The sequence below is a fragment of the Neovison vison genome, chromosome 6, assembly GCF_020171115.1.
Source record: "Neovison vison isolate M4711 chromosome 6, ASM_NN_V1, whole genome shotgun sequence".
NCBI classification, from domain to species: Eukaryota; Metazoa; Chordata; class Mammalia; order Carnivora; family Mustelidae; genus Neogale; species Neogale vison.
In genome coordinates this window covers 42,473,364-42,493,729 of record NC_058096.1, presented here as the reverse complement: position 1 = coordinate 42,493,729, position 20,366 = coordinate 42,473,364, and the positions used below count along the sequence as shown (strand labels likewise).

General features: G+C 35.8%; 1 protein-coding gene across 1 annotated transcript in view; it reads left to right on the top strand.

Moving 5' to 3' along the window:
• Nucleotides 1-20,366, top strand: part of PROS1 (protein S) — a 65,631-nt gene that overhangs the window by 32,227 nt on the left and 13,038 nt on the right. The window contains exons 4-10 of the mRNA XM_044251174.1: nt 1,064-1,150; nt 3,562-3,684; nt 3,784-3,915; nt 6,799-6,924; nt 9,367-9,488; nt 12,630-12,745; nt 16,046-16,235. Coding sequence (XP_044107109.1) covers nt 1,064-1,150; nt 3,562-3,684; nt 3,784-3,915; nt 6,799-6,924; nt 9,367-9,488; nt 12,630-12,745; nt 16,046-16,235 — 896 coding nt within the window. The remainder of the gene's footprint in view (nt 1-1,063; nt 1,151-3,561; nt 3,685-3,783; nt 3,916-6,798; nt 6,925-9,366; nt 9,489-12,629; nt 12,746-16,045; nt 16,236-20,366) is intronic.

Sequence of the window (20,366 nt, the reverse complement as noted above, 5' to 3'; positions counted from 1 at the left end):
GCTGACTCTATGTGTAACAGAGACAAACCAGCCCAGCTAAACCCTTTCTAATATTTGACCCACAGATTGTGAACAAAATGGAGGGATTACTTGAGGTTCTAATTTTGGGGGTTGTTACTCAGCAAAAGGTAATCAAAATACCATTTCTTTAGCAAGTTGTGATTAGCTGTACAATGAAATGTTAAATAGATACAGATACAGATAAAAATAATGTTGTCTTCAGAGACGGTAAAGAAATGTTGTTGACACTAAATGTCTCCTACTTAAAGTATATAAGTATTTATCTGTTACTTCAGCTGTTTTTGCTGCCAGATTGCTAGATCTAATTTCACAGAGTTGTAGTGAGAAATTAAATGAAGTAAACCTACTTTGTAATATTGAGGCATTATACAAATATTATTATCTTGGTCTCTATACAACACTGAGAGAATTAGAAGTTGCCTGCAGCAGCCAGAAACACTAACTTAATCTATTGACTTAATTATAGACACTTTTAAAGATTTTTAAAATTTATTTATTTGACAGAGCAAGAGATCACAAGAAGGTAGAGAGGGAGGGGAAACATGTCTGCTGCTGAGCAGAGAGCCCGATGTGGGGCCCAATCCCGGGACACTGAGATCATGTCCTGAGCCAAAGGCAGAGGCTTTAACCCACTGAGCCACCCAGGTGCCCTTAGACATTTTAAATTAGACTCTGGCCTACAGATATGAGGGTAACTCTAGGTCCTGCTACAGAGTGAAGAGCATAGATTTAGTTGCCAATAAATTTTTCTGTTAATCTAAGATCTTTTTCATCTCTTGCTTTAAGATTCTTCTCCAAAAAGAAGCTTCCATAAACTTTTTTTCATGATTCTGTATTTACTGTAATCTTGCTGGTAGAATATTTAAATTTTTAAAAATGTGGACAGAAACATTCAGGGATGGATGACATTTTGAATGCCAAATCCTGTCAATCCCCAGAAAGATAAATGTTCTATCACTTTGGATAATTTCTACCTCCACCATGATTTCAGAGGAAGTAAATGTATCTACTCTAAAAAGACTACATTTGCTTGTACTTACAGGTTGTCTGGGCTCTTTCCGAGCCGGGTTGTTCACTGCTGCACGTCAGTCCACCGAAGCTCACCCTGATCTGCGGAGCTGTGTCACTGGTAAACACCTCTACCATCTATTTAAAAAATGAATAAATAAATAAAGCAAAACCCTGCAAGTAAATAAAATATACCATGTAAATATAACTAATGTTTAAAATCAACAAATGAGCCCTAGAAGAGTTGTGTGCCCGGCAAGGAGATAGTCTCAAAATCATTCGAAAGAGTGTGTGTGTGTGTGTGTGTGTGTGTGTGTGTGCTTTTCCCAAATGTAAATGCTGCTCTTTTACTCCAAATAAATATTCCATCTGATGTTTAAGTTGAACAGTGTTCCTTGTTTACTAAGCGTTAAGTCATCAACTTCAGAATTTTATCCTGACAGCTTTATTTTGGATGTCATTGCGTGATCACGTATAAAATGCAGCCATGCTTATTCTTCTAAGTTTTGGCACCAATCTTAGAAATGTGAAACATTAAAATATCACATTAGCCTTTTCCCTCTGAAATTCGTATAGCGCCTAGTGATAACTCTGGTAGATTATTTATCTCTAATTTCCTGGGTGAGAGTCAAAGACAAAAGGGTGAAATTGCAACATGTAAATTGGGATGTCTGTCTAGTGAATATTTTACATGTGACATTGGCATTATCTAAATACTCATGTATCTGAATTTTCTCTAACTTAAGTCAGTTGTAATTATACAAGTAAAATAGTTTGCCTGAACGTGTGTATTTAATACATACTTTATTTTTTAGTTTACCAGAGGATATGAAAGTAATGTTTTTAAAGACTTTATTTATTTATTTGTTAAGAGAGATAGAGAGAGGGACCACAAGCAGGGGGAGCAGCAGGCAGAGGGAGAAGCAGGCTCCCCACTGAGCAGGGAACCCTATGAGGGACTCAGTCCCTCAAACCCTGGGATCATGACATGAGGCAAAGGCAGATGCTTAGTCGCCTGAGCCACCCAGGTGTCCCGGATATAAAAATAATTTAATAATTTGCTGATTAGCCTGTCTTCTAGAATTTTAACTAATACCTGATTTATTGCCACTTTTCAAAAAACTTGATTTTTTTAGAACATTTATTGAAAAATTTGGCAATTAGGTTTTGTTTAGTTTTAAAACTTTTTTTTTTTTTTTTTTTTTACATGTAACAGAAAATTCCTCAGGCTAATTTAAGCAGACAGGAATGTGTTGGAAGGAATTTGCAGAGTTAACTAGGAAGGCTTGAGAAACAGATGTGGGAATGTACAGGAACCAAGGGACCATCGCAGTGTCTAGTGAGGGAAGAGAGACCACAAATACACAACTGGGCGTATCATTTAAGATGGTGGTAAAGTTCTGGAGCATTTTATGAAGAAAATGGCCTTCCCCTAGGAATCACCAGTTCTCTGCTACCTATTTTCCAGTGTCTGGAAACTATTGTTTTATGTCTTTTGAGCAGAGTTGTATTTATTTAAGGCAGGAAGATGAATCTAGTTTATGTACTTCCTCTTAACCCAAATCGGAAGTCCCAAATTGTTTTTTCTGTTGATACCAATTAGTTTTATTTGTTCTGCCTACCACATTGAATTGTTTCAAAAATCAAATATAATTTATATGAAGAAATAACAAAATACATTTGTAAATTTATACTGTATATGTTGTATATTTGTATATACTTGCAAATATAAAAGTAGTTCCCTTTTATAAAATAATTATAAAGATTTATCTAATGGACTCACTTTTTAAAAAAAAAATTATTTAAATTCCAATTAACCACCATACAAAACAATATGAGTTTCAGATGCACAGTCTAGTGATTCAACACCTACATACAACACACAGGTCTCATCACAGCAAGGGCACCCCCTAATCCCCATGACCCATTCACTCATCTCTCCCCCACCTCCCCTCTGCCAACCTTCAGGCCATCCTGCATAGTTAAGAGTTGGCCTGGTGGGACGCCTGAATGACTCAGTTGGTTCAGTGTCTACTTTTGGCTCCAGTCATGATCCTAGGGTCCTGGGATCAAGTCCCCCAATCAGGCCTCTTGCTCAGTGGGGAGTTTGCTCGCTGCTCTCCCTGCTTGTGCATGTGCTCTCTTTCTCTCTCTGAGAAATAAAGTCTTCAAGCAAAAAAAAAGCTGTCCTCTTGGTCTGCTTCTCTTTTTAGAAAAGAGTGAAATCTTGCCATTTGTGACAATGTAGATGGAGCTAGAGAGTATTATGCTGAGCAAGGTAGGTCAGTCAGAGAGAAACAAGTACTATGTGATTTCACTCATATGTGGAGTTTAGGGAACAAGGCTGATGATCATAGAGGGAAAAAAAATATTGGACTCATTTTTCTATGAAAAAGTATTATTTGAAGGAAGGAGTTATGATTTTTTTCATTGATTACAGGCTTCATGCACAGGATTTCTATTAAAGGGTATGTAGTTCTTTTTTTTACCGTGGCATGTAGTAAAAATTAAATAGCTGTCTATCTCCTTCAGCCATTCCAGACCAATGTAGTCCTCTGCCATGCAATGAGGATGGGTACAAAAGCTGCAGAGATGGTCAAGCTACATTCACTTGCATCTGTAAACCAGGTTGGCAAGGAGACAAGTGTGAATATGGTATGTCTATGAAACCCACCTCACTCACCTGGATTGGCCTCCTAGAACGTTCTCCAGAGGCCTTATTGCATTAAAAATAATTTATTTTTCCCTTCTTAGATATAAATGAATGCAAAGATCCCTCAAATGTAAATGGAGGTTGCAGCCAGATATGTGATAATACACCTGGAAGTTACCGCTGTTCCTGTAAAAGTGGTTTTTTTATGCTTTTGAATAAGAAGGACTGCAGAGGTAAGAGCAAGAAGGCATTTACTGTGTGAGACTAAAGTTCGGGTAGTGGAATTTCCCCAGGAAATCCTTGGAACTCTCTGGTTGTAAGTGCTTGTAACAAATACACATTATTACCCACCTTGAAGCCTTGTGATACTCAGGGACCGCCTTTTAGTTTGATGTTCATGGATTATTTTGTCATTTATAGAGTTTTTCATTGTTTTCTTATTGTATTGTATTATTTATCGAGTATTTTACTGTTTTGTTACTGTGTGTGTGTGTGTGTGTGTACATTTGAATAAAGAATTTCATGAAAAGGTGATAAAGTGAAGTTTCAGTGCAGGTCCTTGCTTACTAGAGTCTTTGCAAAAATCATTGTTTTTATTTTTTCTAGACATTCTAATATTATTTCCTTTATACCATAAGATAAACAGCTATACAGAGTAATCCATCATAATCCTTAATAACCTCTTCCACTGTATTTCATATTTCCTTGTTAGATATACCTGTCAAATATCTAATATAATCCTTTCTTCTTACAACTTATTTCCTGTGTGGTTTTGGGAAAGATGAACTATTTTCTTTCTCTTTATACATGTAAGATCTCATCATCGGTCATAACTATTTTTTTTCCTTCAGATTGAATAATCCCTGTCAGTTTAACTTTTCAATAAGTCATTGTACTAGTGTATTTCCTTTGTTTTTTATCGTCCTTGTGTTTCCCTCCAATTGTGACTTTTTTCCCTCTGCCTATTGTCCTTTCTATTTGATTCTTTTAACTGCCACAATTAAAACTTCGAATATTTGTGCTATGTGTGGATAACTAAAAATGAATTTTCCAGCCCGGAGTTAGGTTTTGCCTTTAGAAATTGGAAATAATTTTTCTCCTCCCTCCCTCCCTCCCTGTCTTCTTCCCTCTCTCCCTCCCTCCTTCCTTCCCTCCCTCTTTGTCCCTCTCCTTTTTGCTATGAGGTAGAAAAATATAGTAAGTTAAATCATAAAGTGTTCCTGTTCAACTCTAGTCATATCTACTTTGGGAAATCCCCATATTGAATTCATATTGAAGGGATGTTCTATCCTTCACTGTACTGTAGTGTTTATTATAGTATAATTTACTATAATATTGTTTAAAGCATAGTTAAATGACTCTAAAGTGAACTGCATTAGCTAACAATTTCTCCTAAACCATTACCAATTTGTGACCATACATCTTTCCTGTCTGCCTATTTGAAGGTCTGAGGTTTGAGGTTAGAAATTGAGAATACCACTACTGTTAGAACATATTATAGAAAACCAGCATAATGCAGGATACCATATATATTCTATAAGCAAATAATACCCATTCATACTTCTGCATTTAAATACTTAAATGGTCTGCTCTTCTAAAGAAGTTGTGACTTATATTTTTAATTAAAAGCTATTTAATTCTTATCCATTGAGTTAATACACATGTATATAAATTATTACAAAAAGTCCTTTTATACGTAAGAATGTCCCCGATGACCATGACATATGTTCTTGTATACTTCATTTACACAGACTTTATCCATGAACTAGGTGATAGAAAAATATGTATATGACTATTACAATAGGGTCTTTGCCAAGATGTGGATATTGCTTGAGATCAAGTTGCCAGTGATTGTCTACAAATGCAAGAATAAAACTTTTTGTCAGACATTACATGTCAGTGTAGGGTAATAAAATCAATGTGCTATAACCTGAACTCATATGATTTAGATAGTTCTCTAAAGTATGCCTCAAACCAAATAATTTTAGTCATATGTTTTCACTTTCTTTTAAAATATGGCTTTTATAGCTCTTTTTTAAATGAATATTTTATTTGATGTAATTGGAGATTCACATGCCATTGTAAGAAATTATAGAAAGAGATCCCATGTGCTCTTCTCAGTTTCCCCTAGTAGTAACATTTTATAAAACTGTCCTACAATATCACACCCAGGATATTGACATTGATACAGTCATGATATAGGATTCCTTATACAGGAATTGATTCAGTTATTTCTGTTTATGCTTTTTTAAATAGAGTAATGTCTGAAATTTTGGTTATTAGTCTATGGAAAAATTAAACTCTCAATTTTATAGAGTAGAAAATATATTTTCCATTCTGAATTTGTCTGTCTCCAGAGAGTACAGATGAGAAAAGTTCACTAATAATTACATCTCCAGTGAACTATTTCTGCAACTTGTTTTTTCTCACAGATGCTTTCATCTAGTGACTAGTTGCAATTAGTATTTTGTTTCCTACTCTACCATGTAATATAATATACATGTTAATATAATATAATAAACACAATAAATGCACCTGAAATTTCTGAATATTAATTTGACACTAAAATTTGCATTGGAGTTCTATACATACTTAGAGACCTTCCTCTGTTCTTTTTTAAATTTGAATCACTCTTGAATACTTCAGTCAATAATAATAGTATGCAGATTTAGCTACTGTCCATTTCCAAAGGAAAACATGGCTGATGAGTCACCTTATTTTTATTTTTTATATTTTTGATAATACAGAGTGAATCCACTTTCAAGTACATATTTCAAAAACATGTATTTAGGGATATATATTAAGAATATGATGAATCTTTTCTCCCATTTATTTGTGTAATGTAGCTTGATAGATAAGAAAATAACTAAAGCCCTTTCCTTTTACATAACTCTGGAGAACATAGCAACCATCAAATTCCCTATATGTTTGCATGAAGAAATCATGTTTAGTAAACTAAAACGTGATGATAGACTTAAAATTTTGTTATTCCCAGGCCACTCTATTGTCTCATTATATATATTAAACTAGATGCAGGAAACACAAATCAAGCATTCTTTGCTATTATCCTCTGGTATGGGAGAAATATTTTTTTAATCTATTGGTTTCATTTATAGATGTGGATGAGTGTTCTGTAATGCCAGACATTTGTGGCACAGCTGTGTGCAAGAACATCCCAGGAGACTTTGAATGTGAATGTGCTGAAGGCTACAGATACAATCCTGTACTAAAGGCTTGCGAAGGTAGAGTTGTGGTGGTGTCTATCATTGTTGATGGTGGAGAGGGTGAGTTTGAGCCTTGGTTTGAGATTAGAAGCATTGGTTCTGTTTGATGTCCGCAATAAGATTTCCTAAGACGGCAAGCTCCATATACAGTGTGGCCAAATGGGGAATCATTGGCTTCCTTCCAGAGTAAAAGTATCTAAGACGCATGGTCTTTAGGTTTAGTCTTACGCACTCTGTTTGTCTTCTAAGCTATATATGAATTGGAGACCTCCCATGTTTGATAAAAGAAAAATAAACATATCTTCACATCATTTAAATAATATTAAAAGATATAAAGAATTTCGATCTGGAAGGAAAAACATACACATATAAAAGAAAGACAAGTTTAAAAATCACATGGATGTTACCTTGTAACATGAAGGTAACATGTTACCTGAAACCTTCAGTTTTATACCAAGCATTTTGGTAATCTTCTGTGCATGTTTCTGTACGTCATTTATTCTTAAATAGGAAACGACATAGTTCTGTTATAATTAAGTACATATAAAAAAATCTCATCATAATGAAATGATAACTGAAATTTAAAAAGCTCTAGAAATTTAAAAAGTATTGATGAGCTCTAGAAATTTAAAAAGTATTGATGAGTACTGTCAGCACCTGTGGATTTGGGAGAACCCTTTGGATTCATTTGGCCAAAGGAGTGCTGCCAGGTATGCATGTAACATGGAAGTATTGGGGGGCTTAAAAAAAGATCATAGATATATGGAAATTTTTCATATCCTTTTAATCTTAAAAACTTTAAGATAAATTTAATATCATGACTAAAATTAATCAAATCAATAGTGGTTTTTCTAATATTTCTATTATATAAATATATTTATATGTATAAAATGTACCCTTTTAACCATTCTTAAGGGTACCATTCAGTGGCTCTAATTACTTTCACATGGTTATGGAGCCACTGCTCTCTGTTTCCAGAAATTTTTCATCATCCCAAACAGAACTCTGTAACCATTAAGCAATAAATTTCCCTTCCTCCCTCTCCCAAATTCTAAACTATTTTCTGTCTCTATCTACTTTTTGGGAGATAACCTTTAATCTATTTTCTATCTTTATGAATTTGCCTAAATCAATAGTAATTTTAAAATAGTTTTTTAAAAAATATATCTGTTCCTGTTGATATTTTGATGTTTTACATTTTATGCACTCACCAAAAAATATCCCTTCCATACAGCATTTCTGTTCTCACACAACTCCAGATAGAAATTACTATGGTAATATTCAGATTTGGTATTAGCCAACTTTATAATGTATATTGTAGTTTTATTCAGTAAAACACAGGTTTTTTGAAAAAGATGTATATATGACACATATTCATATTACTTCAGTTATCTGCAATTCAATTTTGATGGTAAGGAATCACCAATTTTCAGTTGTATTTTGAGGCATTTTATGGGGGAATTTGCATGCTAATAATATATGCATTTATGTACTTGTAAATTTACCAAGATTGGAGGATGCATGCTTTGGAAATATCAAGGATCTCATGTAGCTCTGAAGTAGATTTACTGAAACGTGTTATTACAATTTTTCAAAGATGATTTTCTCAAAATATGGGCAAGGACAGGGCTGTATAGATTTCACAATATGGGAGGTAATAGCACAGTGAGGTTTGTTTTTCTTTTTTAAGTGATAAGAAATAAAGATACATCCTCAAATTTGTTGTCACTGTTAATCACTGCATTATGGAATGTGGAATGTTCTTGATATTATGTAATACCTGATTATATTAACCTTCAGTTAAAAGGGATTTTTTTCCCCCTTCCCCTCTCTTCCCCCGTCCCCTCCTCTCCCTTCCTTACCCCTCCCTTTCTTTTCTTCAAAGCAAATAATTGGAAGGCAGTCTCAATGGAATTCATTTAGTTAGAAATGACAGTTACCTTGAGACTCAGTCTTTTTTCCTTCAAATTCAAAAACTAGAAAATTAGCATAGTTGTTATATTTTCATTAATTATTTATTACTGAAAGTTATACATTAAATTTGTTATTTTACTTATGTAAATGATAGAAATTACACTTGTCACTCATTTAAATTTCCATGCCAAGTATTGAAATGTGATTTCATGGCAGAGAGATTTCTTTTACTAAGAATCTAGTATCCTGATTATCTTTTATCTATCTATCTATTTATTTAATTTATTTGGGATACGGAGTGAGTGAGTGCAAGAAGGGGAGGGGCAGAGGGAGAGGGAGAAAAATCTCAGCAGACTCGGGGCTGGGTGTGGTGCCTGGTGTGGGGCTTGATCTCAAAATCCCAAGACCATTATCTGAGCTGAAATAGAGTCAGATGGTCAACCGACTGAACTACCGGCCCCTCTATTATCACATGCTAAAATTGGAATACTCCTCTTGGATTGAATGTTTGGAAGATACTAAGATCTGTGTTCCCTTTTACCCCAGACGTGGACGAATGCTCTGAGAACATATGCGCTCAACTTTGTGTCAACTACCCTGGAGGTTTCTCTTGTTATTGTGATGGGAAAAAAGGATTCAAACTTGCCCAAGATCACAAGAGCTGTGAGGTAACATTTTGCAATGCTAAACTTACCATCTCTTCTAAAATGAGAAACTGGGGTACATATTTCCACATAGCTAAGTCAGGAAAATACAGATGTTCTTTTTAAAGAAACGATGTATTTTTTTAAAAAAGATTTATTTATTTATTTTGAGAGAGAGAGACAGAGAGAGAACATGGGAGAGATAGAGAGAGAGGGAAAGAGAATTTCAAGCAGACTCCCCAGTGAGCATGGAGTCCCACGAGGGACTCCATCTCACGAACCCTGAGATCATGACCTGAGTCCAAATCAAGAGTCAGATGCTTAACTGACTGAACCACCCAGGCACCCCAGGAAAAATACAGATGTCCTATAATAATTGCTATAGTCTAGCAGGCTATGAATCACAATCTAATTACTAATTTTGGTCATGTAAGCTATAAATATTGGGGATAATTATAGCTTACATGACCAAAATTTAGGTTTAAAAAAATGATTGCAGGGTCATAGTTCAGAAAGTGTTCATCTGTATAAGCTGTACGTTTATAAAATACAATGAGTATGTTTATTTAAAAAAATAAGAAAAGCTGAGGTTTATACTTCTCTTTGTGAGAAAAAAAAATCTTACATAGAAACCTTAGCAGAAACATTTTCCTCAGTGTACTTTTCTTTATCCCACTCTGACAAGTTTGATTGCTCTTCAGCATGTCAGTACTTGCAAGAGTGCTCATAAAATCTTGGGTGGAAATAACTTTCAAATTGGAATTTAGTGGGGTTTAAGTACATAAAAATTCAGAGAGGTCAATTTTGTTCATCTTTATCTCTCAAACTTGCTTTTATTCACTTGGATTTAATTGACCCAAGAATTGAATGTTGGGGGTAGTTTTTCCTTCATTGAAATAAATAGGCCAGGGGTGCCTGGGTGGCTCAGTGGGTTAAAGCCTCTGCCTTAGGCTCTGGTCATGATCCCAGGGTCCTGAGACTGAGTCCCACATAGGGCTCTCTGCTCAGTGGGGAGCCTGCTTCCCCCCTCTCTCTCTGCCTGCCTCTCTGCTTACTTGTGATCTCTGTCTGTCAAATAAATAAATAGAATCTTTAAAAAAAAAAAAAGAAGGTCAGCATCTGAAGCTTTTTTTTCTGTGTATAAGGATCATACACTAAGAACTAAGGTTCTTAGTCCCACTCTTGAACTCCTTTACGCAAGTGAAGATAAAATGTTACAGGATTATGAGGCAGAGTAAAACAAAATAAAACACAACAAAAAACCCACCTTAAATGGTGATTTAATCATGTGTGTTCACATACCTCTGTATCCGTTACTAGCACTATACTGTGTATGTCCAAACATGTAACATTCAATAAATGCCACCTACTAGGGAAGGGAAGGGAAGGTGAGATATTTGGCATATGCAGTAACTTCAACTATACTTAATTGCATGCCATGCTCTGTGGATGTCTATTTTGTAATTTAATCTTTTATTATTTTAGTATTTGTAGTAGTTACACATCACCATCTACCCTGGAACAGATTTATTGAAATTCTAAGAGGAAATGAGATGTTGTTTCTGGACCTTGATTTAATACTGTGTCAGGTACACAGATCCCCCCTTGAGTATCCGTATATGTGCCCAAGAACGTATCCCTAAAAAGCTTTCTGTTTTAATATTTGCTTTTATTCTTAGAAAAAAACACATGATATTAAATTTAATGACCCTGAATCATTTTTTTTGTTAATTCCTTGGATACTAACATGGTATTTTAATTTATATTTATTCCATGTAGGTTTTCCAGCATTTCCTTTGATGCAGGCAGGCTCCATCCGAGAACCTGGGAAGGTGGGGTGGGGGAGTTCCCACAGGAACAGCCAAGAGGTTCCTTGGCTTTCCACAGGATAGAAATCAAATTCGTGCCATGGAAAGTGAAAGTGGAGTTTACTGAATAGTGTGAATAACAGAGTATAGCAGACAGAGTGTCTGGGGGACTTGGAAAGGAAAAGAGAATGGGTCTCTTCATTATTTAGGGCTAGGGATTTATATTGGCAAGGGGTCCAGGGTGTGTGTTCCTTCAGGAATCCAGCGTAGGGTCTGATCAAAGGCAAGCAGTGGGTGAGTAATAGGTGTTATTTTATAAATCATCGAAGGTGGGGGGTGTTGATGCCAGTGTCAGCTGAGGTTTGTTCAAAGCTAATGTCCTATAACATGTTTGGGATTCAGGTCTTTTTAGATGTTATCAAATGTTTGGGGCCTAGGACAGAACTCAGAGAATTTCTAACTTTCTTGCTCCCCTCTACTCCCTGGAGTGGGAACATAGCTTCTTTGGCTTTTACGCAGATGGGAGGTGAAATATAGAACATGAGTAGATAGGGCTGAGCAAGAAAACAGCAGAAATGAGTCTTTCTAAAATAGAGTCCCTCGAGCTTCACTACCTCACCTTCGTTATCTAGATGATACATTTTTGCTCAGAAAATTTTTCTTTTTTTAAAAGCAAACAGGCCCTGTCTTTTTTTTTTTTTTTAAGATTTTATTTGTTTATTTGACAGAGAGAGAGAGAGATCACAAGTAGGCAGAGAGGCAGGCAGAGAGAGGAAGGGAAGCAGGCTCCCTGCTGAGCAGAGAGTCTGATGTGGGGCTTGATCCCAGGACCCTGAGATCATGACTGGAGCTGAAGGCAGAGGCTTTAACCCACTGAGCCACCCAGGTGCCCCAGAAAATTTTTCTTAATAAACAAATGAATGAATGTATGAGGTGCTACTTATTGGTATACTAATTTTTCCATGATTTCTGACTCCAAAATTTTTTTCTAATGTAATTCTTAGAAAGTATCAGAGCTGCAGTTAATTAGGAGATATGTGTTGTTACTAGAAGAAAAAGGTTGTGTTTTGGGCTGAGATTTGCAAAGGAAATAGTAAGGGCAAAAATACAAGCCACATACACTGAGCAAGACTTTTTAAAAACATGGGTTCTGAGAAGTTATACTGATGGACTATATAAGGAAGTAAAAGATGTTGCTTTATTACCAAGGGCGTTCTTAATTTAATTAACTTATCAGAGAGGATACATTTGACAAGACCATTAGGAAGCAGAGAAAGGAATGCTAACCCTACACAAACAGCAAGCAATAATCTATGCATTTTGGGTTTTTTTTTGTTTTGTTTCCTTTTTTTTTCAGGCTGTTCCAGTGTGCCTTCCTTTGAACCTTGACAAAAATTATGAATTACTTTACTTGGCAGAGCAATTTGTAGGCGTGGCTTTATATTTAAAATTTCGTTTGCCGGAAATCACCAGGTGAGGTACCAATGTCAGTAATAATCTCTAGAGGTAAGCAGGTAAGGACAGAAGTTTCGTGACCAAAAAAGGTTTGAAATGTATGAAATTGCGTTTCCAATTGGATAATTTAGGGATATTATCAATCAGATGATTTGAGGAGCCCTAAAGTTGATTTACCCCTTCACACATGTTTATTGTCATGCTAGAAATCATTTGGGTCATCTAGGCTGACCTTCCCCAGTGATCATTTTACCTTAATACATCCTTCGTCCTTTTCTAGTGACTACGTATGTACTAAGAAGTTGGGAAAGTAGATTTAATATATTTGAGAAATTTCCATTCTTCTTCTTATGTGTTATAAAAACTAAGTAATGAGAAAGTACTCAAAGTATTGCTTTTAGAATATAGTGATATTCATAATTATTAAAGAAAATTCATAAGATTACTTAGGTAGTATTTTAAAGAAACATGTCACATGATTTTAATTGACTGAGTACCTTTTCTGTTATTCCTACAGTTAGGTTGCTTGTAGGAAAAGAATAGTTGCTTGTACTTTAGGGTCATGATTCTACTTTAATTTCCAAATTTTCTCAGAGTCATACATGGTTGGAGCTAGAAAAAAGAAATTGGAATATTGTTGGAAAAGTGGAAAGGAAGTGTATTTGGGACTGATTTATAGAACCCATATTTTAAAATATTTTAATTAGATAAGCATGCCTACATACAGTTTAATTCATTAGATATATGAATGATTATTCATAAAATAATTCAACTAAATTCATAGACATCGCATCATTAAGGAACTTTGAACTATATTCTCAAAGTCACTGATAAAGTTGTGCTCCTTCAGTACTCTTATCCACCAGGACCCGATTTTCCCTTTTAACATCTCAGAGCAAATAATATTGTCTAGTGACAGAGACTGGAAACAACATTTCCTTTGCAAAAAGAATAATGAGGTTGAGAGAGAAAAAGGTTAATTTTTGCATAGTTAGACATGTTCAGGGAGATTCGGTTCTGACAACTCACAATAGTTTGAGCTCTAACATTGGATCAAATAGGCCAAATAATGATTTTTTTCAATATTTATTTGTTCCTTATTTACTTAGTTTAAACTTTTTATTGAAGTATATATACATACCACATCTTCTTGATCCATTCATCTGTTGATGGACATCTAGGTTCTTTCCATAGTTTGGCTATTGTGGACATTGCTGCTATAAACATTCGGGTGCACATGCCCCTTTGGATCACTACGTTTGTATACATATACAGAAATATACACGTACCTTAAGTGTACAGCTTAATGAATTTTTTATAAACTGCCACCTGGTAAGTAAGCAACACAAAGAATTGTCAGTGCTTTGTTGCTTTTCTCCCCTGCTTTTTGCAAATTCCTTCAGCTCTGTTTTCAATGATCAACTATTTATTTTATCCTAAAGTTAACAAATTCACTCATCCTTTTCATTCTACAAAATTTCAGAAAAAGAATGAATTGTTCCCCAATGTTTGCTGATATATTCCAGACAGAAAGATACAGAACACAACTCTTTGTATTACTGGGTTAGCATGATTTTGCAGAGAGGGAGATTACCTCCATAATAGGATCAACTTCTGGAAGATCCTGAGCATACACAGATTTGGGTTTTGACAGAATAATACATGTTTAGCATCTGCAAAATGTGGTGGCTATGAAAGAGAATAGAGGTCCTTTTCCTAAGCAAAGAATATAAAATAAAAAAATAATCTTAGTTCAGTCAATTACTACTACCTTGTTATCTGTCCAACGTACTTTACTCCACATGACCTCTTTTAAATATTTCTTTGGAATTCTAGAGATTAAAAAATTCTTTTTTTTTTTTTAAGATTTTATTTATTTATTTATTTGACAGAGAGAGAGATCACAAGTAGGCAGAGAGAGAGAGAGAGAGAGAGGGAAGCAGGCTCCCTGCTGAGCAGAGAGCCGATGCGGGACTCGATCCCAGGACCCTGAGATCATGACCTGAGCCGAACGCAATGGCTTAACCCACTGAGCCACCCAGGCGCCCCTAAAAAATTCATTTTATGAGCCTTTCTTTGTTCCATTTGAAGTTAGAAGTTGTATATGGTGCCCCTACTACTATTAGTGGGAGGTAAGGATTCTTTCTTACCTTACTTGGTTGTTATCTGAAGTCCTAACTTTTTAATGTAAATTACCTTTATTTTAGCTTAACTCAAGTGACTAATAGTTATACAAATATTTTTTCTACTCCCTATTTGTCTTTTTTCAGTCATTTTGTTTATTTTTATTTTTTTAAGATTTTTAAAAATTTATTTGACACAGCGAGAGAGAGAGGTCACAAGTAGGCAGAGAAGGAGGCAGACATAGGGGGGAAACAGGCTCCCTGCTGAGGTCACATTTTTTTCAGTCATTTTGATTTGCTGGTTTCTTGGAAATGTTAATGCCGATTCTCATTATGGTGTCGTTAAGGCACTAATAAGTACATGTTATTTTTTAATCCAGCATTTCTAACATCTTTCTTCCACTGTAATAGCTGTGTATATATCTAGGGTCTTAATTGTAACAGTCATTGCCAGAGCTCAGATACCCCCAAGCACATGGCTAGACTACATCTTTTAAGCTCTCCTCCTATATGCTCTAGTACAGTGACTTACACAGTTAGAGTTTTGGAGAGCTTTTGAAATCAGGCTCACAGATATATCTTAAAGTTTTTACTTTACCTTTCTTACCACATATGAAGGCTTAATTATGTTTGCAGTCATCTAGGAACTGTCTTGTATGTCTCTGTGAGTGATTCCTTCCTGACATATATGAAGTCACAGGGAAAACGGGCCTTTGGATGCATAAACCCATCGTGAAATTGTAACATCTTTTACTAATAACTTATGGACACAGCAAAAAAAAAAATGGAATCTTAATGTCATAATGTCAGATTATATAGTGTATAAGAAGCTCCAGGAGAGATACAATATATCTAGTATTTGTACGTGTATGAATTCCAACATTTAAAAAAGGGCCTTCAAAACAAAAAAAATATGAAATGCAATCCAAATGCAGTGCAAAAAAATATGAAAAATTACCAAAGCATCTGTTCATGGGGGAAAAAGACTCTAAGAATAAGCAAGAAAATATAATAAAACACATATGGAACCAGAGATAACATATGAACAGTCTAATTCTACCCTGTTCTTTTTTTAATTCCAGGAAAGAAAGAATTGGCTCTCTCAATATACTGCTGTTTACTAGTATAAGAGAAGGAATAGTATATTGAGCTTTCTATATTTCTCTATTAAGGCTTTCTCTTTTCCATTATTTAGATTTTCAGCTCATTTTGATTTGCGGACCTATGATTCAGAAGGTGTTGTCCTGTACACAGAATCTCTTGACCACTCAGCTTGGTTCCTGATTGCACTTCGTGATGGAAAGATTGAAATTCAGTTTAAGAATGAATTTACAACCAAAATCACATCTGGAGGCAAAGTTATTAATGATGGTCATTGGAATGTGGTAGGTTTTGCAGATTTCACAAAGAATGTCTCTACTTTGACACAGTTTGTTTAACATCATTAATAGCTTATTTTTATACTGATACCAAATCTAAAGGGAGCCGGATTTATTTGATGTTGTATGAAGCATATCCCATGCACTGTATGTCCTTCAAACAGCCTCTGAGAAATGATAACCTCACATAATATTTGAAATAGTATTGAAAACAGTATGGAATTATTTTCAGTTATTTGCTTGGACTACTTTATCTTTGACTTTTTACCTTTTTTAGTGGCTGTTGTTGGTGTCTCTCCTATAGGTTAGGGGTTTTTAGCAGGCATAACAGCTTATGCAAAGACACTGCTGATCAAGGACAGCCATACTGAATAGCCACCCATATTTTTAAATGAAAGAGAAATACACATAGTAACATAGAAATACGTGTAGAAAGAGTAATACAGATAGTAATTAACTCAATTTTAAATATTAGAATATAGATACATAATCAATTTGTACAAACAGTATACACACTAGCTAGTATAGTAGTACCAAGTAGAGTACTTAAAATGAGCATTTTTACATAATACCTAAAAGTGAGACTAAAAAGGAATTTTTCATGAGGGCATTACTCCTAGTCTCTAATGGGGAGAATTCTTTTTCTGCAAAGGAGTCATTGCTATTTTCAGCAGCTGATAACTGAGAGATCAGCTTCCCCTTAGAATGTGGTACCCCGAGGCACCTGGGTGACTCAGTGGTTAAAGCCTCTGCCTTCAGCTCAGGTCATGATCTCAGGGTCCTGGGATTGAACCCCACATTGGGCTCTCTGCTCAGCGGGGAACCTGCTTCCTCCTCTCTCTCTGCCTGCCTCTCTGCCTACTTGTGATCTTTGTCGGTCAAATAAATAAATAACATCTTAAAAAAAAAAAAAAAAAGAATGTGGTACCCCAAAGAGACACTTTCTATGCCTGTGGGATCTGCCAGGAGGTCCATGTTGAGAAGACATGTGAGATCATCTCTAAATTACTTCATTTCTTTATTTACTCACTCATGCACTCATTTATTCCATGAGCTTTTAGTGAGCCCCTTTTCAAATGCTAAGTTCCTGCGTTCAAGGTTGTAGAACTCTGGCTAGAGATTTTCCTTGCTCTTGGACTTCCTTAATACCTCACAGTTTAATAGCTTGTGTTGCCTTATGCGCTAATGCAATGGGATGTGAAATTGTTAAACTACAGGTAGTAATAAAGTACAGTTGGGCACAGATGTGTTTTACCAAAATTGGGGCTATTCGTCCTGCGACAGCTATAGATTCTGGACTTTCACCAGAATACAGTCTGCACAAGATCAGATGCAATTGTCAGAGTAATCACTAATGTTCTCTGGCTTCTCCCGAGGTTCTCTCTGCTGTATATAGCTTTGCCACTACAGCTTTCGTTTACTCCATCTGTGTGCATACAGCTTGATGCGTACAACTGTGCCTCCCGTGTACTGAAGAATACATTTTATTGCCTGATGTCCCCAAATCACCTATCTAAAAATCACTAAAATCACTTTTCAGCAAAATAGAGCCAACACAGTTTTTCTGGTTAATTGATACAAATTGAAAATATCTGTTTGACAGAGAACTTGGATACATTCTAGGTAATACAGAATATGTATAAAGAAGGTAAATGTTTATCTGTGAGGCGAACATCTTGAGTTGCAGGTAGTGTTTACTAATGAACTATCTATGAACGGTATTTGAAAGGCAGAATCTGGGCTGGATAGAAGGCAGCTACTCAGTTCTCCACATTTTGTTATGGTTATGATCCTTATTAAAAGAAACTTATTTAATGATGTGCCCATATTTTGATTAACATTTCCCTTTATAAACTGAATGCAACTTGGCAGGAAAATTTAAGAACAATAAAAAAGTCACAGAAAAACTTTAATATGGTAAATTTGATGCTGGCTTTTTAAAAAAATTCTCAATTTGATATTTTAACAATTTATGAATGTTCACCCCCACCGTATAAATGGGATTTTTTTCTTCATATCTTTCATGTAAAAAATTACTGCGTACTGTTTTTACCATTTTATAATTTTGATGGCTTATTAATAAACTATACCATTTCAGACAAATTTATGCAGCTGTAGAAATTATCTCAAATAGCTATGTATTTTAAGTAAATATTTTAAATGACAAAGTTAAGTTAAATTAATCTGTAAACTGGACCATTCACTCCATAGCGGTTTTTCACTAATTTTAAATAATTTTAAAATTTCAAATAAAATACCTTAAAAATAAGCAATTAAAATGTAGAATTGTGCTATAATTCAGATAAATAGAATGTGTGTACTTATTAAGTACTTAAAATGGTAATTATAAACCATAGAAATAAATATTGCTCTATTATAAGTCATTATTATATCTCATATTTTGGTATGATTCTAATATGGGTGGGAAATCTGTAACTTGGATCACAGTTGTTTTTTTTTTTAAAAAGATTTTATTTATTTGACAGAGATCACAAGTAGGAAGAGAGGCAGGCAGAGAGAGAGGGGGAAGCAGGCTCCCCACTGAGCAGAGAGCCCGATGCGGGGCTTGATCCCAGGACCCTGAGATCATGACCTGAGCTGAAGGCAGAGGCTTAACCCACTGAGCCACTCAGGCGCCCCTGGATCACAGTTTTATTCATTCAGTAGAATATTTATTGAGCATATTGAGAAAATTTATCGAGCACTTTATGTGCTATTCCTTTGGGTGGTGAGGCTACAACAGTGAGTAAATCAAAATCACTGGTCTCACGGAGCTTGCGTACTAGGGGTGAGGGGTAAACCTAAAACTGCATGAACAAACTGATACGTCAGAGAGTGGTTAGTGCTAGGAGGAAGAAACAAAAACAACCAAGCAACAGAGAGTGATGATGAGTGTGTATGTGGAATCAGGAAAGCCATCCCCGATGAGATTACATCTGACTGGAGACCAGGGCATAAATCATGAGAAATCTCTGGGGAAGATGATTCTGTGCCATGTGAATAGCAAATACAGAGCATCAGGCAAGAGGATGTGATTGTTGTGTTGAGGAACAGCACAAAGGTCAGCGTAGATGCAGGTGAGTAAGGGAGAGAGAGAGGGGCAGAGAATGAGGTTAGAAATGTGCTCTGGAACAAGACCAGATAGGGTCATGGGGACTAGAGTGAGAACTTGGAGTTTATGCTAAGTAGAAAGACCTTGGATGATTGTGAGAAGTGACATGATTTAATTTGCACGTATCTTAAAAGGCAGTTTGTATCACGACATGATGGTTTTGTGGAAACTAGATAGTAGAGAGTAAGAATGGGACAGATTATGGGGTCATTAGACCATTGCAGTAACTCAGTGGGGAGAAGATGGCATCACTGACTACAGTGTTGGTAGGTAATGAGAAGTGGTCAGATGCTGGATATACTTTTAAGGTCCAGCCTTCAATTTATTTTTTTTATTTTTTAATTTTTTTAAAAGATTTATTTATTTGACAGACGGAGATCACAAGTAGGTAGAGAGACAGGCAGAGAGAGAGACAGAGAGAGGAGGAAGCAGGCTCCCTGCCAAGCAGAGAGCCTGATGTAGGGCCCAATGTGGGACTCGATCTCAGGACCCTGAGATCATGACCTGAGCCAAGGCAAAGGCTTAACCCACTAGCCACCCAGGTGCCCCTAGCCTTCAATTTAAGATAGATAAAAACTTCTGAATATTCAGCATAAAGAATATCCTGTAGGGATGTTCAGAGGGTTTGCGGGATATCGAATATTTTATTCCTTATTTTGCATGACTTTCCTACATATTACAGGGTGTCCAGCATCTTGCAGCATCCCCATACGTCCGACTCATTGTCACAACTAAAAGTACCATCCCTATCCCTAAGTTTTCCAAATACCCCAGAGTGGTCCAGTACACCCCCACTGAAACATATTTGCATGACTAGAGGGAAAAGGTGTAGAGGGCTGAGCTCAGGTGTAGAATAGACAGACATTGAGAGAAGAGGAGGAGCCAGCAAAGGTCGCTGAGAGGGAGTGATAAGAATGTGGAGATGCAAGTGACACTGAGGTTCTAGAGGCTGACTGAACATCTTTCAAGGAGGGAGTAGTCATTCAAGTAAAATGATGCCAGTTGGCTGTATTAAGGACAGTGTA